The sequence below is a fragment of the Geotrypetes seraphini genome, chromosome 8 (assembly GCF_902459505.1).
Source record: "Geotrypetes seraphini chromosome 8, aGeoSer1.1, whole genome shotgun sequence".
NCBI classification, from domain to species: Eukaryota; Metazoa; Chordata; class Amphibia; order Gymnophiona; family Dermophiidae; genus Geotrypetes; species Geotrypetes seraphini.
The window spans coordinates 117,711,111-117,727,662 of record NC_047091.1 but is presented as its reverse complement, the minus strand read 5'-3'; the positions used below and the strand labels follow the sequence as shown (position 1 = coordinate 117,727,662).

The 16,552-nt window shown below is 43.9% G+C and overlaps 1 protein-coding gene across 2 annotated transcripts in view; it reads right to left on the bottom strand.

Annotated features, from left to right (window-relative positions):
- MAU2 (MAU2 sister chromatid cohesion factor) overlaps positions 1 to 16,552 on the bottom strand; it is a 119,862-nt gene that overhangs the window by 70,858 nt on the left and 32,452 nt on the right. For both annotated transcript variants that reach the window (XM_033954093.1, XM_033954092.1), the window contains exons 4-5: positions 15,682 to 15,777; positions 9,571 to 9,665 (exon numbers count right to left, since the gene is read on the bottom strand). In XM_033954093.1, the coding sequence (XP_033809984.1) occupies positions 9,571 to 9,665; positions 15,682 to 15,777 (191 nt within the window). The remainder of the gene's footprint in view (positions 1 to 9,570; positions 9,666 to 15,681; positions 15,778 to 16,552) is intronic.

The following is a 16,552-nucleotide window of genomic DNA, read 5'->3' as shown; positions in this document are numbered from 1 at the left end:
ATTCTTCGACAGAAAACAATTCCAACTCGTGGTTCAATCACTAATCCTAGGCCTGATAGACTACTGCAACATACTATATCTCCCCTACCCAGCAACCATGATAAAACAACTACAAACAATACAAAACACAGCCCTAAGACTTATCTATTCGTTGAAAAAATACAACCATATCACAGAGGCATACCACGACTCTCACTGGCTCCCAATACAAGCCAGAGTACACTTCAAATTCCACTGCCTACAATTTAAAGCTATAAATGGAGACAGCCCAACCTACTAGAACAATCAACTAATTCAATCCACCTCTACCAGACACAGGAGAACCCACACAATATTCACACACCCGCAAACCAAAAATGTCTAACAAAGAAAACTGTATGACAACCTATTGGCCACCAGAGCAGCAAAACTGGACAGACAACTCACCAATCTGCTGATTTAGACCACAGACTACAAAACCTTCAAAAAAGAAATAAAAACCCTTCTATTCATAAAACCGAACTAACACAATCAGAAATGTCCCAAGCATCACCTACAACTACTACATATGAACTTCCAATATCAAGACAACTCAGATGTAATATCACATTTACAGAAAAACCTTCAAAATGAAATCTCTCTCTACAATGCTCCCAAACCTCCACAAAAGCTGGCTGGTTTCCATCTACATCATATACGCCTATGCACATATTACAATTCATCCTTCATTTTGGAAATATCAACATTTCTTATGCATTGTATATCATTACCAATACAAAGTTCTCTCTTTCAGGTTTTTTTCAGCTCCCAAAGATTTCACAAAGTGCATGGCTGTAGTTGCAGCACATCTTCAGAAACTAAGAATTGCAGCTGCTGGGTCAGACCCGGGGTCCATCGTGCCTAGCAGTCTGCTCAGCGGCCCTCTGGTCAAAGACCAGCACCCTAACTGAGACTAGCCCTACCTGCGTACGTTCTGGTCCAGCAGCAACTTGTCTAACTTTGTCTTGAATCTCTGGAGAGTGTTTTCCCCTATGACAGACTCCGGCAAAGCGTTCCAGCTTTCTACCACTCTCTTCCTTATGTTCATACGGAATCTATCCCCTTTCAATTTTAGAGGGTGCCCTCTCGTTCTCACTACCTTGGAGAGGGTGAACAACCTGCCCTTATCTACTAAGTCTATTCCCTTCAGTACTTTGAATGCTTCGATCATGTCCCTTCTCAATCTCCTCTTCGAGGGAGAAGAGGCCCAGTTTCTCTAATCTTTCGCTGTACAGCAACTCCTCCAGCCCCTTAACCATCTTAGTAGCTCTTCTCTGGACCCTTTCGAGTAGTACCGTGTCCTTCTTCATGTACGGCGACCAGTGCTCGATGCAGTACTCCAGGTGAGGGCGCACCATGGCCCGGTACAGCGGCATGATAACCCTCTCCGATCTGTTCGTGATCCCCTTCTTTATCATTCCTAGCATTCTGTTCGCCCTTTTCGCCGCCGCTGCCGCCACACATTGCGCGGACGGCTTCATCGACTTTTTGATCAGAACTCCCAAGTCTCTTTCCTGGGAGGTCTCTCCAAGTACCGCTCTGAACATCCTGTATTCATGCATGAGATTTTTGTTACCTACATGCATCACTTTATACTCATCCATATTGAACCTCATCGGCCATGTTGATGCCCATTCCTCGAACCTGATTATGCCACGTTGCAGATCTTCACAATCCTCCTGTGTCTTCACTACTCTGAATAACTTTGTATCGTCCACAAATTTAATCACCTCACTCATCGTACCAATGTCCAGATCGTTTATAAAGATGTTGAAGAGCATGGGTCCAAGCACCAAGCCCTGCAGCACCCCACTGGTGATGCTCTTCCAGTCTGAGTATTGCCCATTTACCCCCACTTGCTGTTTCCTATGCTCCAGCCAGTTTTTAATCCACGTGAGTATTTCACCCTCGATTCCATGGCTCGCAATTTTCCGAAGTAGTCGTTCATGAGGAACCTTGTCAAATGCCTTCTGAAAATCCAGATACACAATGTCTACCAGGTTGCCCTTATCTATTTGTCTGTTTACTCCCTCAAAGAAGCGTAGCAAATTCGTCAAACACGATCTGCCTTTGCTAAAACCGTGCTGACTGGTCCTCATCATCCAGTGTCTGTCAAGGTGATCAATAATGCGGTCCTTTATCAGTGACTCTACCATCTTTCCCGATACCGAAGTCAGACTCATCGGTCTGTAGTTTCCCGGATCTCCCCTCGAACCTTTCTTGAAGATTGATTTAACGTTTGCCACCTTCCAGTCTTCCGTAATCTTTCCCAATTCGATCGACAGATTGGCTATTAATTGAAGCAGTTCAGCTATAGTCCCTTTTAGTTCCTTGATGACCCTTGGATGGATGCCATCCGGTCCCGGGGATTTATCGCTCTTACGCCTATCAATCTGTCTAAACACCTCCTCTAGACTGACCTTCAATCCTGTGAGCTTTCCGTCCTTGTTTCCAGCATATAGCCTGATGGGTTCCGGTATGCTGTGTAAATCTTCTTTGATAAATAGAGACGCAAAAAATGTGTTCAGTTTGTCAGCGATTGCTTTGTCCTCCTTTAGCACTCCCTTTATTCCATGGTCATCCAACGGTCCCACCGCTTCCTTCGCAGGTCATTTCCCTTTAATATATCGAAAGAACAGCTTGAAGTTCTTCGCCTTCTTGGCTATTTTTTCCTCGTAGTCCCTTTTACCGCCTTATGGCACCTGCGTTGATGTTGTTTGTGCTTGTTCCAGTTTTCATCTGTTTTTGACCTTTTCCATTCCTTGGACAGCACATACAAATTTTTCTTTATCTGGATGACTGGTTTATTGATGCTCCAACATCTCTTCAAATCACTCTACACTTTATGCAATCCCTGTGTCTTTTAATAAACTTTGACAAATCCACTTTGCAGCCAACACAATCTTTATAATACATAGGAACCTCATCCATAAGCCAACACTCATGGCGTATCTTCCACATCAGCTCCAAATCCTATCATTAGCAAACGGGTTGCTCTCCAGAACTAGAGAATGACACAGGGACAAATTTTTCCCCATCCCTGCAAATTTTATCGCTGTCCCTGTCCCATTCCTGTAAGCTCAGCCTTAACCGCACAAACCTCGAATACTTATGATTTTAAAGTGTTTGAGGCTTATGCAGATGAGGACAGAGCTTGCAGGAATGGGACAGGGGCAGGGACAGGAAAATAACTCACTGGAATGGAATGGGAAAATGAGTTCCCACAGGTTCGGGGAAAAATTTGACACTATGCCATTCTCTATCCAGAACCTCAGCTCTAGCAAAATCATTCCTCCATCTTCTGCTTCTGGGCCATATGGCTGCCTCGGTGCACACAGTCCCATTCGCACATGCGTCCTCTGCAGTGGAATCTCAGATCAAAATGGAATCAGTCTCTCCATCCCTTGTCTGCCATTCTCGTGGTAACTCCAACCACTCGTCAAGCATTGCATTGGTGGATAGATCCAAACAACCTTTTTCAAGGAAAATTGTTTCATATGTCAAAGACTCTGATCACACTTACCACAGATGCTTCACTGAAAGGCTGGGGTACACATACCCCTCAGTGCAGCACTCAAGGTCTTTGGTCGCCAACAGAAAGATCTTATTCACATTAATCTACTGGAAATTCGAATACTTCATTACAGTCTTCAAGTGTTTGCTTCACACCTCTCAAACAAGATTGTCCATCTGAATCTGCACTATCAACATGTATTACATCAACAAACAGGGGGGAACAGGCTCCCTTCGCCTTTGTGAGGAGGCCCTTCAAATTTGATAATTAGCACTGTCTTACAACATTTTTCTTCATGCCACCTACCTACCAGGAGTAACCAATGTCTTAGCCAATTCTCTCAGCGGGTGCTTTCTATCTCATGAGTGGTCTCTCCACCAAGAATCACTCGGAAATTTGGCACTCCAGTAATAGATCTGTGTGCCTCCTAGAAAAACAAAAAGTACAACCACTTCTGTTCCAAGCTGCCTTGCAAACTCAGCATAGCCCAAGATGCATTTCTAATATCTTGTACAGACCACTTGCTTTACGTTTACCCACCAATTCCTCTAATTCCCAGGGTTCTCAAAAGATCTGCCAAGACCAATCACGCCTTGAAGCAAGAAGTTCTGCTTTTTCTTTTGAAAGATTTAGATCACGAATAAGATCATTGAGCTCAGCTTGAATAAAGGTCTCTGGTTCTGAATCTTCATCATTCACATAATCAATATCAGATAATAGACTGTAACCAGCTGCTGCATCATCATCACATTCCTCATCATGTTCCACAGAAGCAAGTCCATCTTGTGGAGGTACAGGGACAGGCAGTGAGTCATCATGACGAACAGGCCTAATAGCAGAATCCAGAGTAGGATATATAATTTTGTGCTTAGTTTTAGCTGAGAATCCACTTGTGTTCACAAGGCAAAGAAGCAATCTTTAATATGATCTCACGGTTCCCTCCATATCATTGGGATTGCAAATGACATCGCTGCCTTTCATCGATTGAGCCAGTCACGAAGTCCACTGGAACAACTAGTACAGATGATATGTGGAGGCCAGGACTTATCCTGGTCACCCAGTGGACAGCCAAAGTACAATTTCTATATCTTCTTCAGATCTACGGTAATTGGGTGACGTTATGCTTTCGTCGTGAATGAACCAGAGACATAACAGAAACTATCTGGATGATTAGTACAATGTCTTGGCATGATAAAGAGTAATATTAATCACCGTCTGTAGCATAGAAAAACAAAAAGACAACTGTCGTTAACCCTTCTTATACGTTTATCCTATAATGTTCATAATTATATATGAGCCTCATTACAAAAATGTGACATGCTAGTGAAAAACTAAACACAGATTTGAAATCAGCATGAAAAAATACTACAAAACCCACCTAACACTAACTCTGATGAAAATGATGTGTTGACCTGTGATATCGAATCAACCATTGCCATAATACCATAACCACTGGCCAACTCCAAAAAGCATGAAAAAAGATTTTGTTTCACGTTGGCATTTTTCACACTGTGAGGATTCTGCCAGTCCCGATTTATACAACTGTAAACGCACAAAGTATGCCAGGTGCAGAACCCAAAATTATTCAAGGACATGGTGAGCGAAGCGCAAAATCTGTATATCCCCAGATTTAGAAAAGGATGCAAAAAAAACCGAACTAAAGACCCGGCATGGATAACTAAAGAAGTGAAGAAAGCGATAGGAGACAAGAAATATTAATTCCAGAAATGGAGAAAGGACAAAACGGGAGAACTGGAAAGAGCACAGGAAGCATCAAAAGGAATGTCACCTCGAAGTCAGAAGAGCAAAAAGAGAATATGAAGAGAAACTAGCCAGGGAAGCGCAAAATTTCAAACCGTTCTTCAGATATATTAAAGGGAAGCAACCGGCAAGTGAGGAAGTGGGACCCCTGGATGACGGAGATAGGAAAGGAGTGGTGAATGAGGAGAAAGAAGTGGCGGATAGACTAAACATGTTCCTTTCGTCAGTATTTACAAAAGAGGAAACATCCAACGTACCGGAACCTGAAAAAATCTTCACAGGAGATCAAGCAGAAAAATTAACATCAATGGAGGTAAGCCTAGAGGATGTACATAAGCAGATAGATAGATTAAAAAGTGACAAATCTCCGGGCCCGGACAGAATCCACCCTAGGGTTTTGAAGGAACTAAAGGAGAAATAGCGGAACTACTACAGCAGGATTGTAACCTATCCCTGAAAACAGGCGAGATCCCAGAGGATTAGAGGATAGCTAATATTACGCCCATCTTTAAAAAAGGATCGAGAGGTGACCCGAGGAACTACAGACCGGTAAGTCTGACTTCAGTTCCGGGAAAGATGGCGGAAGCACTGATAAAAGACAGCATAGATGAGCATCTAGAAAGAAACAAACTGATGAAAACAAGCCAGCATGGCTTCTGCAAGGGAAGATCGTGCCAAATGAACTTATTGCACTTCTTCGAAGGAATTAACAAACAAATGGACAAAGGGGACCTCATAGACATCGTATACTTGGATTTCCAAAAAGCCTTTGACAAGGTACCCCATGAACGCCTACTATGGAAACTAAAGAACCATGGGGTGGAAGGAGACGTACATTGAGTCCCGGAGCTTTCCACAGTTTACTAGATTGAATTACCAAAGAAACCTCATCTGTCGATATAGTCATTCAACATCTGCCGTTGAGAATCCGGGATCCAAGGAATCAAAATATTTTCCAGATAGGTTTCACCCAGTTTTTGATACAGTTTTTGATAGAACTTCCAGAACACCTCCCATGTCCTCCTCCTTTAATGATACCTTACCTCCTTATCTGTACATACCAAGGTGTCATCTTCCGTGAACACCTGCAGAACTCCTAGTTGGCCCCTCCAAATTTCACACCAAATTAGCTAAAAGCTTCCCACCCTTGTTACCATGTAGATAAAATTGGTATTTGAAATACTGAAGAGATCGCACTGTGCGACTGTGAATTAACTCATTCAAGGAGGTCTGCAAAGCCAAAAGGGCCATCTTCTGCTGAACTGTAGAGTGGCAAACATACCAGATCCTATCCGCTTTAACCTGTTTTTCCAACCGAAGAATTTCGTGGTCCCAAGCCTTTTTCTGGAAACTATTATAGGCAATGATTTCCCCACGTAAAACTGCCTTCGCTGTGTTCCAATACAGGATCATCCAAGTGAATCTCATTATTCGACAAAGTCTTGCCACTTCCTAAGCAAGTGTTCCAAAAAAACCAGGATCCTTATAAAGCTCCACAGGGAATTTCCATCCGAGCAGTCCATCACCCACCATGCCCACATCCAAGATGCACCAAATGAGAGCATGATCCAAGACACAATAGGGACCTATTCCTGCCAAACGTGTTTGAGAAAATAAGCTTTAGGACAGTAGCCAATAATCAATTCTAGATTGAGAGCCATGGGCTCTGGAAAGATGGGTGTAATATTTTATTTTTATCTTTTCTGGATACTTTGGGGCTCCCTGTAGTTATATTATAATGTTTTTCTCTGGGGGGTTCTTCCTCCAATTTATCTTTTAATATAAACTCTTTATCTTATCTCTAGCTTTCCTATCTCTAATGGAGTTCCTTTCCTAATTTATCTGTATTTTATTGTAAACCGCTTATATCTGTAATATGCTTAAGTGGTATATAAAATGTTAATTTAAAAAAAGGATTACCTAAGAAAAAATGGTGATTCAGCCCGCAGTTGCATAGTCACAGAGCTAGTAGATGGGATTGCCATCTGAGCTACAAAATGGATAGCATCTTCCAGCTTGTCAAAAAAATTAGGTTTCCCTTCATAATAAATCTTCAACTTAGCAGGAAAGAGCATGCAAACTGTATATTCTTGTGATGTAAATCAGTGCATAATGGAGCACAGACTCTGCGTTGCATCGACACCCCAATCAAATAATTCTGGAAACAAAGTACCTGCTTGTTATCACACATCAGTGGACCTTTCGCCCGAATTGCATGTAGAATTTCCATCTTTTGTACATAATATAACAGTTTAAAGATCATAATGCATGGCTTCTCCACCGGTGCTCGTTTTGGGCCTAATCTGTGCATCCATTCTATGCGCAAAGGTCCCCTGGGACTGCAAGGCTAGAGTCTCCATCAGCCATCGTTCCAGGAAACTGCGAAGCTCCATATTGGCTATACAGTCAAACCTCGGTTTGCGAGTAACGCGGTTTGCGAGTGTTTTGCAAGATGAGCAAATCTTGCTTCGCAAACAGAGCGTTGACTTTGAGCCCCCACCCCCGAGAATCGGGCACCAGCACCAACCCACAGGATGTGCCGGTGCCAAAAGAGCCTGCCACCTGCTGCCTGACGGTGATCTATGTTGGGCCTTGAGCATCTGTGCATGCTCAAGGCCTTCTGGCTCCCGCTCTCTCCAAGATTCTAATGAGATTCTCTCCGAGAATTTCATTAGAATCTCAGAGAGAGCAGGAGCCAGAAGGCCTTGAGCATGCACAGATGTGAGAATCTCATTAGAATCTCGGAGCCAGAAGGCCTTGAACATGCGCAGATGCTCAAGGCCCAGTAGAGATCATCGGCAGGCTCTTTCGGCACCGGCATGTCCTGTGGGTTGGTGCTGCATGCCAGTACCTGATCGCGGTAAGGGTTTGGGCAGGCGGGCGGATGCCAGTACTCGGTGTTGGGTGGAAGTGCACCAGTAGCCTCAGGGTGGGGGTTTCTTTTTGGGATGTGGAATGAATCGCTCGCATTTCCATTAACTCCTATGGGGAAAGTTACTTTGATATACGACCACTTTGATTTACAAGCATGCTTCTGGAATGAATTATGCTCACAAACTAAGGTTCCACTGTACTTTCAAGTAGTCCAACTAGGCAAAGATTTCCCCGTTGCAATTTGTTTTCAAGATCATCGAGTTTATCTTCTAAAGCTTTAACTTTATTTTGGAGCATCGTTTCCGCAGAGTTCATGCATGTAACATTGTCCTCCAGTGCCGATACTTGATGGCAGCATGCAGAAAATTCACTGGTAAAGGATTCCAAACGCCCATCAACGCTAATTTATTTGTGATCGTTTGCAAGCATTGGTCTAAAGAGGATTTAATAGCTCCTTTAACTTCGGCAACAATCTCTTGTACCCAGGAAGAGCTTACCATAGTGCCGGCTGGCCTATCCCCATCAGCCATCTTAGGCTCCGCATGCTTCCCTTTCTCCTTGTCTTTTCGGGAGGGGAGGGAAGTCTTCACTGCCATAATGGGTGATCCAACATCAGATTCAGAAGCCCAAAGAACTGATCTTGGAAGGCAGGGCACTCTTAGTTAAAGTATGGCATATAATGCAGGTAAAATTCACCAATATTAAGAGAGGGTTTCAGGACTCGAGGCACACACGTCTGCTCACTAATTCAGCATCACATGACCCCCCTCTGTACACAATCCTTTTTAAAAGTTAATCTGAGCTATTCGACAAGGGCCGCTCAGCGCCGTCAGCTGTGATGTCACCCAGGTATGCAACATTAGTTTTCTATCCCTGCAGAAACAGGACATGACATCAGAAGAAAAGTTTCAGAGAAAGCAGAAGGCAGTGTTATGTGCAATGTTGCCACTACTGGTGACCAATAGAAGACCAGTTTTAAGGGGAAGGAAGGGTTTAAGAGTATAAGACAGATAAAGAGATGCTGCAGTGTGATTAAACGTATTAAATAATGCATTAACTATGATTAACAGAAAACCCTAATTTTCTTCTTTTTAAAAAAATTTTCCCACAATATTTTTTGCTGTATAAATCACTATATGGGCAAAAGATATTTGTTCAAAAACAGAGCAGCAGTTCAGGAGACAAGGCTTAAAATCATCCAAACAGCAATAACATTCAGTCACTCTCTGTACGATTTTAAACATATAAATAAAATAACACAACTTAACATGGACTTATAGCCCATTTTTCTGCTGAATAGTGCAAGCATTGGGAAATGATTTTGGCAATTGAATTTTGTGGCTTTTAACCACTGGATGCACATCTCATTAAACATAGAAGTGAAGTATTTTGTTATTGGCTACCTGGTATACTCTGATCCCACTACTCTGGCATATTCTGCCCCAACTCCCAGGAGATCACATGCAGACACCAAATCTTTCTCCAGTGTGTGTAGTTGCTAGAAACAACATAAATAAAATAGTTATACAAATAGTGCAAATATTTGGCAACTAGCTTCAAAACTCTTATTAAAGCAACTACTTCCAAAATTCAACCTTTGCTTTTGTTATAAAGCTAGTGAACAAATTCAATCAGCATATACAAGTGACAAAGGGCTCAAATGTTTCAGGATTAGATTCTTACCTTGATAATCTTCTCTCTCATAAATAAGTGTGTCATTCTGAACGGATGGGTATTCAATCTGAACCTGCAAGCTGTGTAGAAGGTATCAATCACAGTTTCAACTCCTTATCCAGTGTACTGTGCTGCCCCCTTCAGTTTGTACCAAAGAAGGCAATAGCCCCTATACAATAACATAAAAACCAGGGGGTATGGGGAAGTTCTCAAAAACACAGATACTCTCTGTTCTATTCTGCTCTGTAAACTAGTCTGTGAAAAATATTAGTAACAAACTATATAGAACAACAATTTATGAGAGGAGAATATCAGCCAGCGAAAACATCTATGGAGCTCTACATACCCCAGCACATTTTGTGTCCTTACACGTCTTCCTTTTCCTAAAGGAAGACATTTTTGTTTGAGGCAGTAAGCAGGCTCATTCAAAGACCAAAAGAGTGGGGTTCCAGAATGACACACATGTTTACAAGATAGAAGATTATCGCGATAAGAACCTATCTTTCTTTCTAGTGCAATAGGTATGTCATTCTGTACAGTTGGGATGTACCAAAGCAGTCCCTTGAATTTAGGGCGGGACAGATGAGCCTGCTCATAATACAATGGCACCAAAAGCAGTATCCCTTTGTGCTGCAATGTCCTCTCTGTAAAACTTCGTGAAAGTATGAAGATTGGAATTTATAGAAAACAAGCAAAGAAGGAATAATTTAAGATTACTCAACTTCCTAAAATCACCTGTAATTGCTCCGTTATTAATGATACAGAAGTATCTGAAAGAGATTTTGTTAATTCCAGAAACATCTCCCAGGCCTTAACGTAAGCTGTGAGCATCAATGGCTTTTTGGCTCTAAGAAGAGTGGTAATAACTACCTCCAATTATCCTCTGCGAGCTAATACCTCACGCTCAAGAACGATCCAGATCTTCCAAAAGAACTGAACCCTGAGACAGAAACTCTGGGTGTACTGGCAACTTGAGACTCTTGTCTCTCTGGAGACGGACTAAATCCAAGTATCAAGGCCAAAGAAGCCAATCTGGGGCTACTAAGATTACGCTCCCTGGGTAGCCCGCTATCCTGTGGATCACTCAACCTATCATGGAACATGTATAACAGTTCCGTTTCCGGCCACAGCTGAACTAAGGCATCCAAGCCTGCACTTCCGGGCTCGCATCTTCAGCTAAAGAAATGCACCCCTTTCTTGTTGGCTGCCGTGACCATCAAGTTGAATGTCAGCGGACCCCAGGGCCGTACAATGCTTTGGAAGGCTCTTTGAGACAACAACCACTCTCCCAAGTCTATAGTCTGTCTGCTGAGATAATTGGCTTGTACGTTATCCACACCTGCTACATGCGCTGCAGATAGTGCTTTTAGGTGAATCTCTGCAAATGGGCTTCCATTTGCAGCAGAACACTCATGGTGCCTCTCTGTCGATTGACAAACCACAGCCATGGCATTGTCTGAGAAGACTCCAACTGCCCTACCATGCAGAGAACTCTCCGCCTATAACAAGCATATGGCTCATAGTTCCAGCCTGTTGATGAAGCAATTCCTCTGAGACAGAATGCCCTGTATCAAGTGCCCATTACAATGACCTCCCCAGCCATAAAGGCTGATATCTGTCGTGAGAATCACCCATGAGTCCAAATGGAGAGGCATATGCCTCAATAGCGACTGCGGACAGAGCCAACTCATGCTGTTTCGTGCCTGTGTTGTCCAAGGTAGCGGCTTCTAGAGAGCATCCGAGTAGACAACCTCTTTGGTCAAAGTCATGGACCCAAGTACTTGAAGGTAGTGCCAGGCCACAGGGGTTGGCATGATCAACAGGTGCATTATTTGCTTGCAAAGCTTCTGTCCGCGTGCTTCTGGTAGATACGGTCCTCTGCCATGTTGAAGTACACTACCAAGTACTCCTAGAAAGTGTGTCGGTACCAAGTGACTCTTTTAGAAATTGACAATCTAGCTCAGGTTATGTAACACCTGGACCACCTTGGACACTTTCCCTCTGCTAGGGACAGGGTTCTGATTAAACAATCGTCCCAAGTGCGGATGCACTTCTAGCCCCACTTTGCGAAGATGTACTGCTACTACAACCATCATTTTGTTGAAAGTGCAAGGAGCTGTAGCCAAACCAAAGGGGAGTGCTGAAAACTGGTAATGCCTGTGCAGCACGTGGAATCTTAAGAACTTCATGTACTCTAGAACAGTGTTTCTCAACTTCTTCAAGCCAAGTACCCCCTAAGTCTAACAAATATCAACCGAGTACTCCCACACAAGCTCCGCCCCAGACCCCACCCCCATAATAGTACTAATTGTAATGCAATTTCTTTCATTCTTTTTTCATATACACACAATATAATCTTAATACATAATGGTAACCACAAAATTTTAAAAAACACAAAGCACACTGTATGTAGGGAAAATGTTAATTATCATTTATATTCTTTTTTTTCCCAAAGAGATCAAGGCAGATGACTTTAAAATATGTAATGTCACCTCAGTAACAACTATAGAGCAAAACAGACAGCAGATATAAATTCTCAAATCTGACACATTTCGATCACTAAATTGAAAATAAAATCATTTTTCCTACCTTTGTTGTCTGGTGATTTCATGAGTCTCTAGTTGCACTTCCTTCTGACTGTGCATCCAATATTTCTTTCTTTCTGTCTCCTGCATTCTTTCTCTCCGCCTCCTGCATGCCTTCTCTCCTCCGGACCTCATTCTCTTCCCCAACCAATCTCTCTCTTTCCCTCCACGAGTCCAACTTTACTTCCTATTGGCAACATTTCTCCCTATGTCATCCCCCAGATCATGTACAGTATTTTTCAATACTGCCCACCTGTCCCGTGCCCTCTTCTCCTTCTGTCACCCTTCTCCAGCACCATGCCACATCTCTCCTTCCATCACTATGTCCAACATTCCCCCCTTGCATCCCCTTCAATCTGTCCCTCTGTTCCCTCTCCACCACCATACCCAACATTTGTCCCTCTCATCCTTCTATTCCCCATGCATCTTGACCTCACTCCTCTCTCTCTTTATGCCCAATTTTTCTTTCCCCATGTGCACTCTTTCCCCTCTCACTCACACACTCATGCCCAACAATTCTCCCCTTCTATTCCCTCCCTCCTATGTCCCATGTTATTGCCCCCTTCCTCCTTCATGTCCCAAGTTCATGACCCCTCCCTTCCTTATGTCTCGAGTTCATGCTCCCCTTCCTGCCTTTGTCCCAGAATCGTGCCTCTCCCATGTCTCAACGCGCTCCTTCCCCCTGTCCCCAACGCGCTCCTTCCCAACCTCCACCCCGCTTTCTCCCAGATCATGTCCCCTCTCTCCCTCCTTGCTCGCTCCAGGGCTGCATTCGCTTCCATCAGGGCCGTCCAGCTGGGCTGCTCCTTCCTACCTTCAGTGGCACTTGTTGCAGGGACATGGGCAGCTGCTGCACGCGGCTGACCCACAAGTTTTCTCTCCGATGTTAGCTCAGTTCTTGGGGGTTCTAGATTTAATTCTTACAAGGATTCTGTAATGATTTCCAGCTACGCCATGGACTTAGATAGCAGACAGACTGGTCATCTCCATGATCCAGGGCTACTACCGCCGCCTGGCTACCAGCTCCTATTTGGGATCTTGCATCACCCATCAGGGAAGCTGCACTCAAGCAAGGCATAAAAACAGACTCCTCGTCTGCACTGTCCATATCAGACTGGACTTCATCCTCTTGAACAGGATGCTGTTCTGAGGGGAGCGCATCCCCATGAGCAGACTTGCTTGCGCTACTTCCATCATGTATTCAGGAAATCGCGGTAGAGAAGGACACAGGAACAAAATTTTCCCATCCCCTCCCTACGAGTTTTGTCGCTATCCCTGCCCCATTCCTGTAAGCTTTGTTTTAACCACTCAAGCCTCGAACACTTATGATTTTAAAGTGAAGATGAGGACAGAGCTTGCAAGAATGGGGCAGGGACAGGAAAAGAATTCGCCGGGACAGGACAATGAGTTCCTGCAGGGATGGGAAAAATTGGTTCCTGTGTCCTTCTCTAAGTTGCAGCAAAACCAGGAAGTTTAAATAGACCTGCCACATGAGATTCACAAAGTCAGGGGTGAATCTCTGTCACGGTAGCTCTGGGAACCCTGGAAGAGTCCAGTTTCCTTTTCTTGGGATCCGTGGTGCCTAAACCTCTGTGCTTTACCACACTACTACCCCGGGGTTATGGAGGTATTTTACTCCCTGCAGACTCAATTCTCTGTGACTCCCCAGTCCTAGAGACATCAGAGGAGGCTAAGTCTAAGGTAGAGAGTTGTATGGGGACAGAAATCCCACCCATCCCTGCCCGTCCCCACCAGGATCCTCTCCGTCCCCACCTGTCCCCATCAGCATCCTCTCCATCCCCACCCGTCCCCGTCAGGATCCTCTCCATCCCCACCCGTCCCCATAAAAAGCTGCAATTATTTCTGACAGGATCATCAATTCCACAGTTTCTTTTGTGTTTGTGCTACTGTTTTCCTTGTGGAATCTCTTTGGTGGAACCCTTTTTTTGTTTTCTGTTCAGGTAATTAACTTATAAACCCTCTCTTTTATATGGACGAACCCTGCTTCCAAAGCCTTCCATCCCCGTGGGAGTCCTGTTGGCTAGAGGGGGGTCCCCATGGGAATTCCGTGGGTTAGGGGGGATTCCCGCAGGACCCCCGGGATTCCCGTGATCCCCGTTCCCGTGCAGACATCTAGTCTAAGGCTCTCGCCCCCTCACATGTCCCATGGCATGTAGCGCATGGGTGCTCCTCAGCCAGCCATCCAGGGCAAATATGGCATGATATAGGAGTATTAAGACCCAAGGAGTCCATTAATAATGTTAAGTCAAAACAAAGTATTTTGAGGCAGATGGAAACTTTAAAACCAAAATAGGGGAATCCAAAATGGCCACGGAAGCATTTTAGCACCACAAAACAGTTAAAAACGGTCACACTAAGACATAAAAACACCTAAAAGGATTTTATAGGGAAGGGCAACCTCAGAAACCTTTAAAAATGTATTTTAAGACCCCTCCAATGTTGGCTATAACCTGCAATAGAAGGTACTCACTGTGCCATGCTGTGCTGCAATGGTGCCTTAGCTTGCTTCAGCTCAAACGTGAAGTAATACTGCCTCATAAAAGAATGTCCTGCTCCAAAAACAATGAGATCTTCAGCTGCCATTCGGACTGAAGTCTCAGACCCTCATGGACCCACGTGTAAGGGAGGAGACGGAAAGCAGCCAGCACTCTGAAAGGCCAGATAGACCACAACAGGGGGCCAAAACAGCCTGCACTCAAGCTCCTTCTAATTAAACAGAGGATGAGCTAGCTTCTAGGGGAATGGACCCCGAGCTCCTTAAATATTTAAAGCAGACTGGCTGAACAGGTACCCGAGGGTTTGGCCTTCCAGCTGCAGACACCTAGTCTGCTTCTCCCAAGCAGAGTTGCCCCAGTAACACAGGGGACCTCTGGGCACCTAAACCTCCAAAATTCGGACTAAAACCCCCAAAATAAAAAAAATTTTTAAACAGAGCAAATCAGAAAGACACTTTCTAGCTTGCATGCACCAGGAAAAACTGGAGGGGGCAGCACAGTGCACTGGATAAGGAGTTGAAGACTGTGGTTGATACTTTCTGCACAGCTTGTGGGTTCAGACTGAATACCCATCCATGCAAAACCTATTACACTAGAATAGCAAATATGAATGATAGGTGTGGGAAGAAAGGGGGGAAAAAAACCCCTCCCTGGCACATGATAGAAGAAGGGGCAGAGGGAAGATATTGCCGAGAACCCCACATTATTAAAAAATGGCCCCAGCCCTTCCAATACTCACTGCCAGCTGGAAAAGTAACCGACAGTGCCAGTAAGGTGTCTGCTGAGAAATCTGAATGGCTTTACGGAGAAGAGGTTTTGCTGCATCCACTGAGTTCTAAAAGAGAAATTTCATCACAAGAAAAAAGGATTAAAGTTCTGGTAATAATATTTTCATTTACCTAAAAGTTGACTATCAGAAACAGAAGACAATAGGGGTTAGCCACAAAGGAAACTGTGTGTTAATACTTGCAGCAAGTGAGCAAGTTTAGTATTAATCAAGCACAACCTTTTCAGCAGCTATAGAACAAACATCCTGAAAGAACAGGACAAAGGTCAATTATTGGGCCTTAATGTTTTAAACACTAGTACAGAACCAATGCAAGAGGAACACAAATATCTGTCTTTTTCATCCCACCCATCTTTTCAGTGAGAATACTAACCTATCTGCTGCCTGGAATCTTTAAAGCCAGGCATTAGTAACATTACTGCTGAATACACTAAGGCCCCTGTTCATCTCCAAGGAATTCTAAAAGGAGTTGCCCAAAGTTAGGCAGCAAGTAGGCAAGTAAAAATGATTAGAATTCTGTCAGATATGCAACTATTCACATATGCAAGTAAACATCCATTTTCTGCCTTTGATGTCATAAGTATGCAATTATTGATAGTATATGTTTTGTAGGTGGGCGTTCGCATGGGCACAGGCTGGGAAGAGCAGGATGCACATTTATGCACAAAGCCAGCAGCGATAGGCTTTTTGCTGACCACTGCCAGCATTAAATCCAGAAATTCAATGCCAGGCCATGTCCAAGACACTAGCACTGAATTTCCAGAGCCAGTAAACGCATAGCCAGTTAAGTGCAATATTCAGCACTTATCTAGCTATGAGGCAC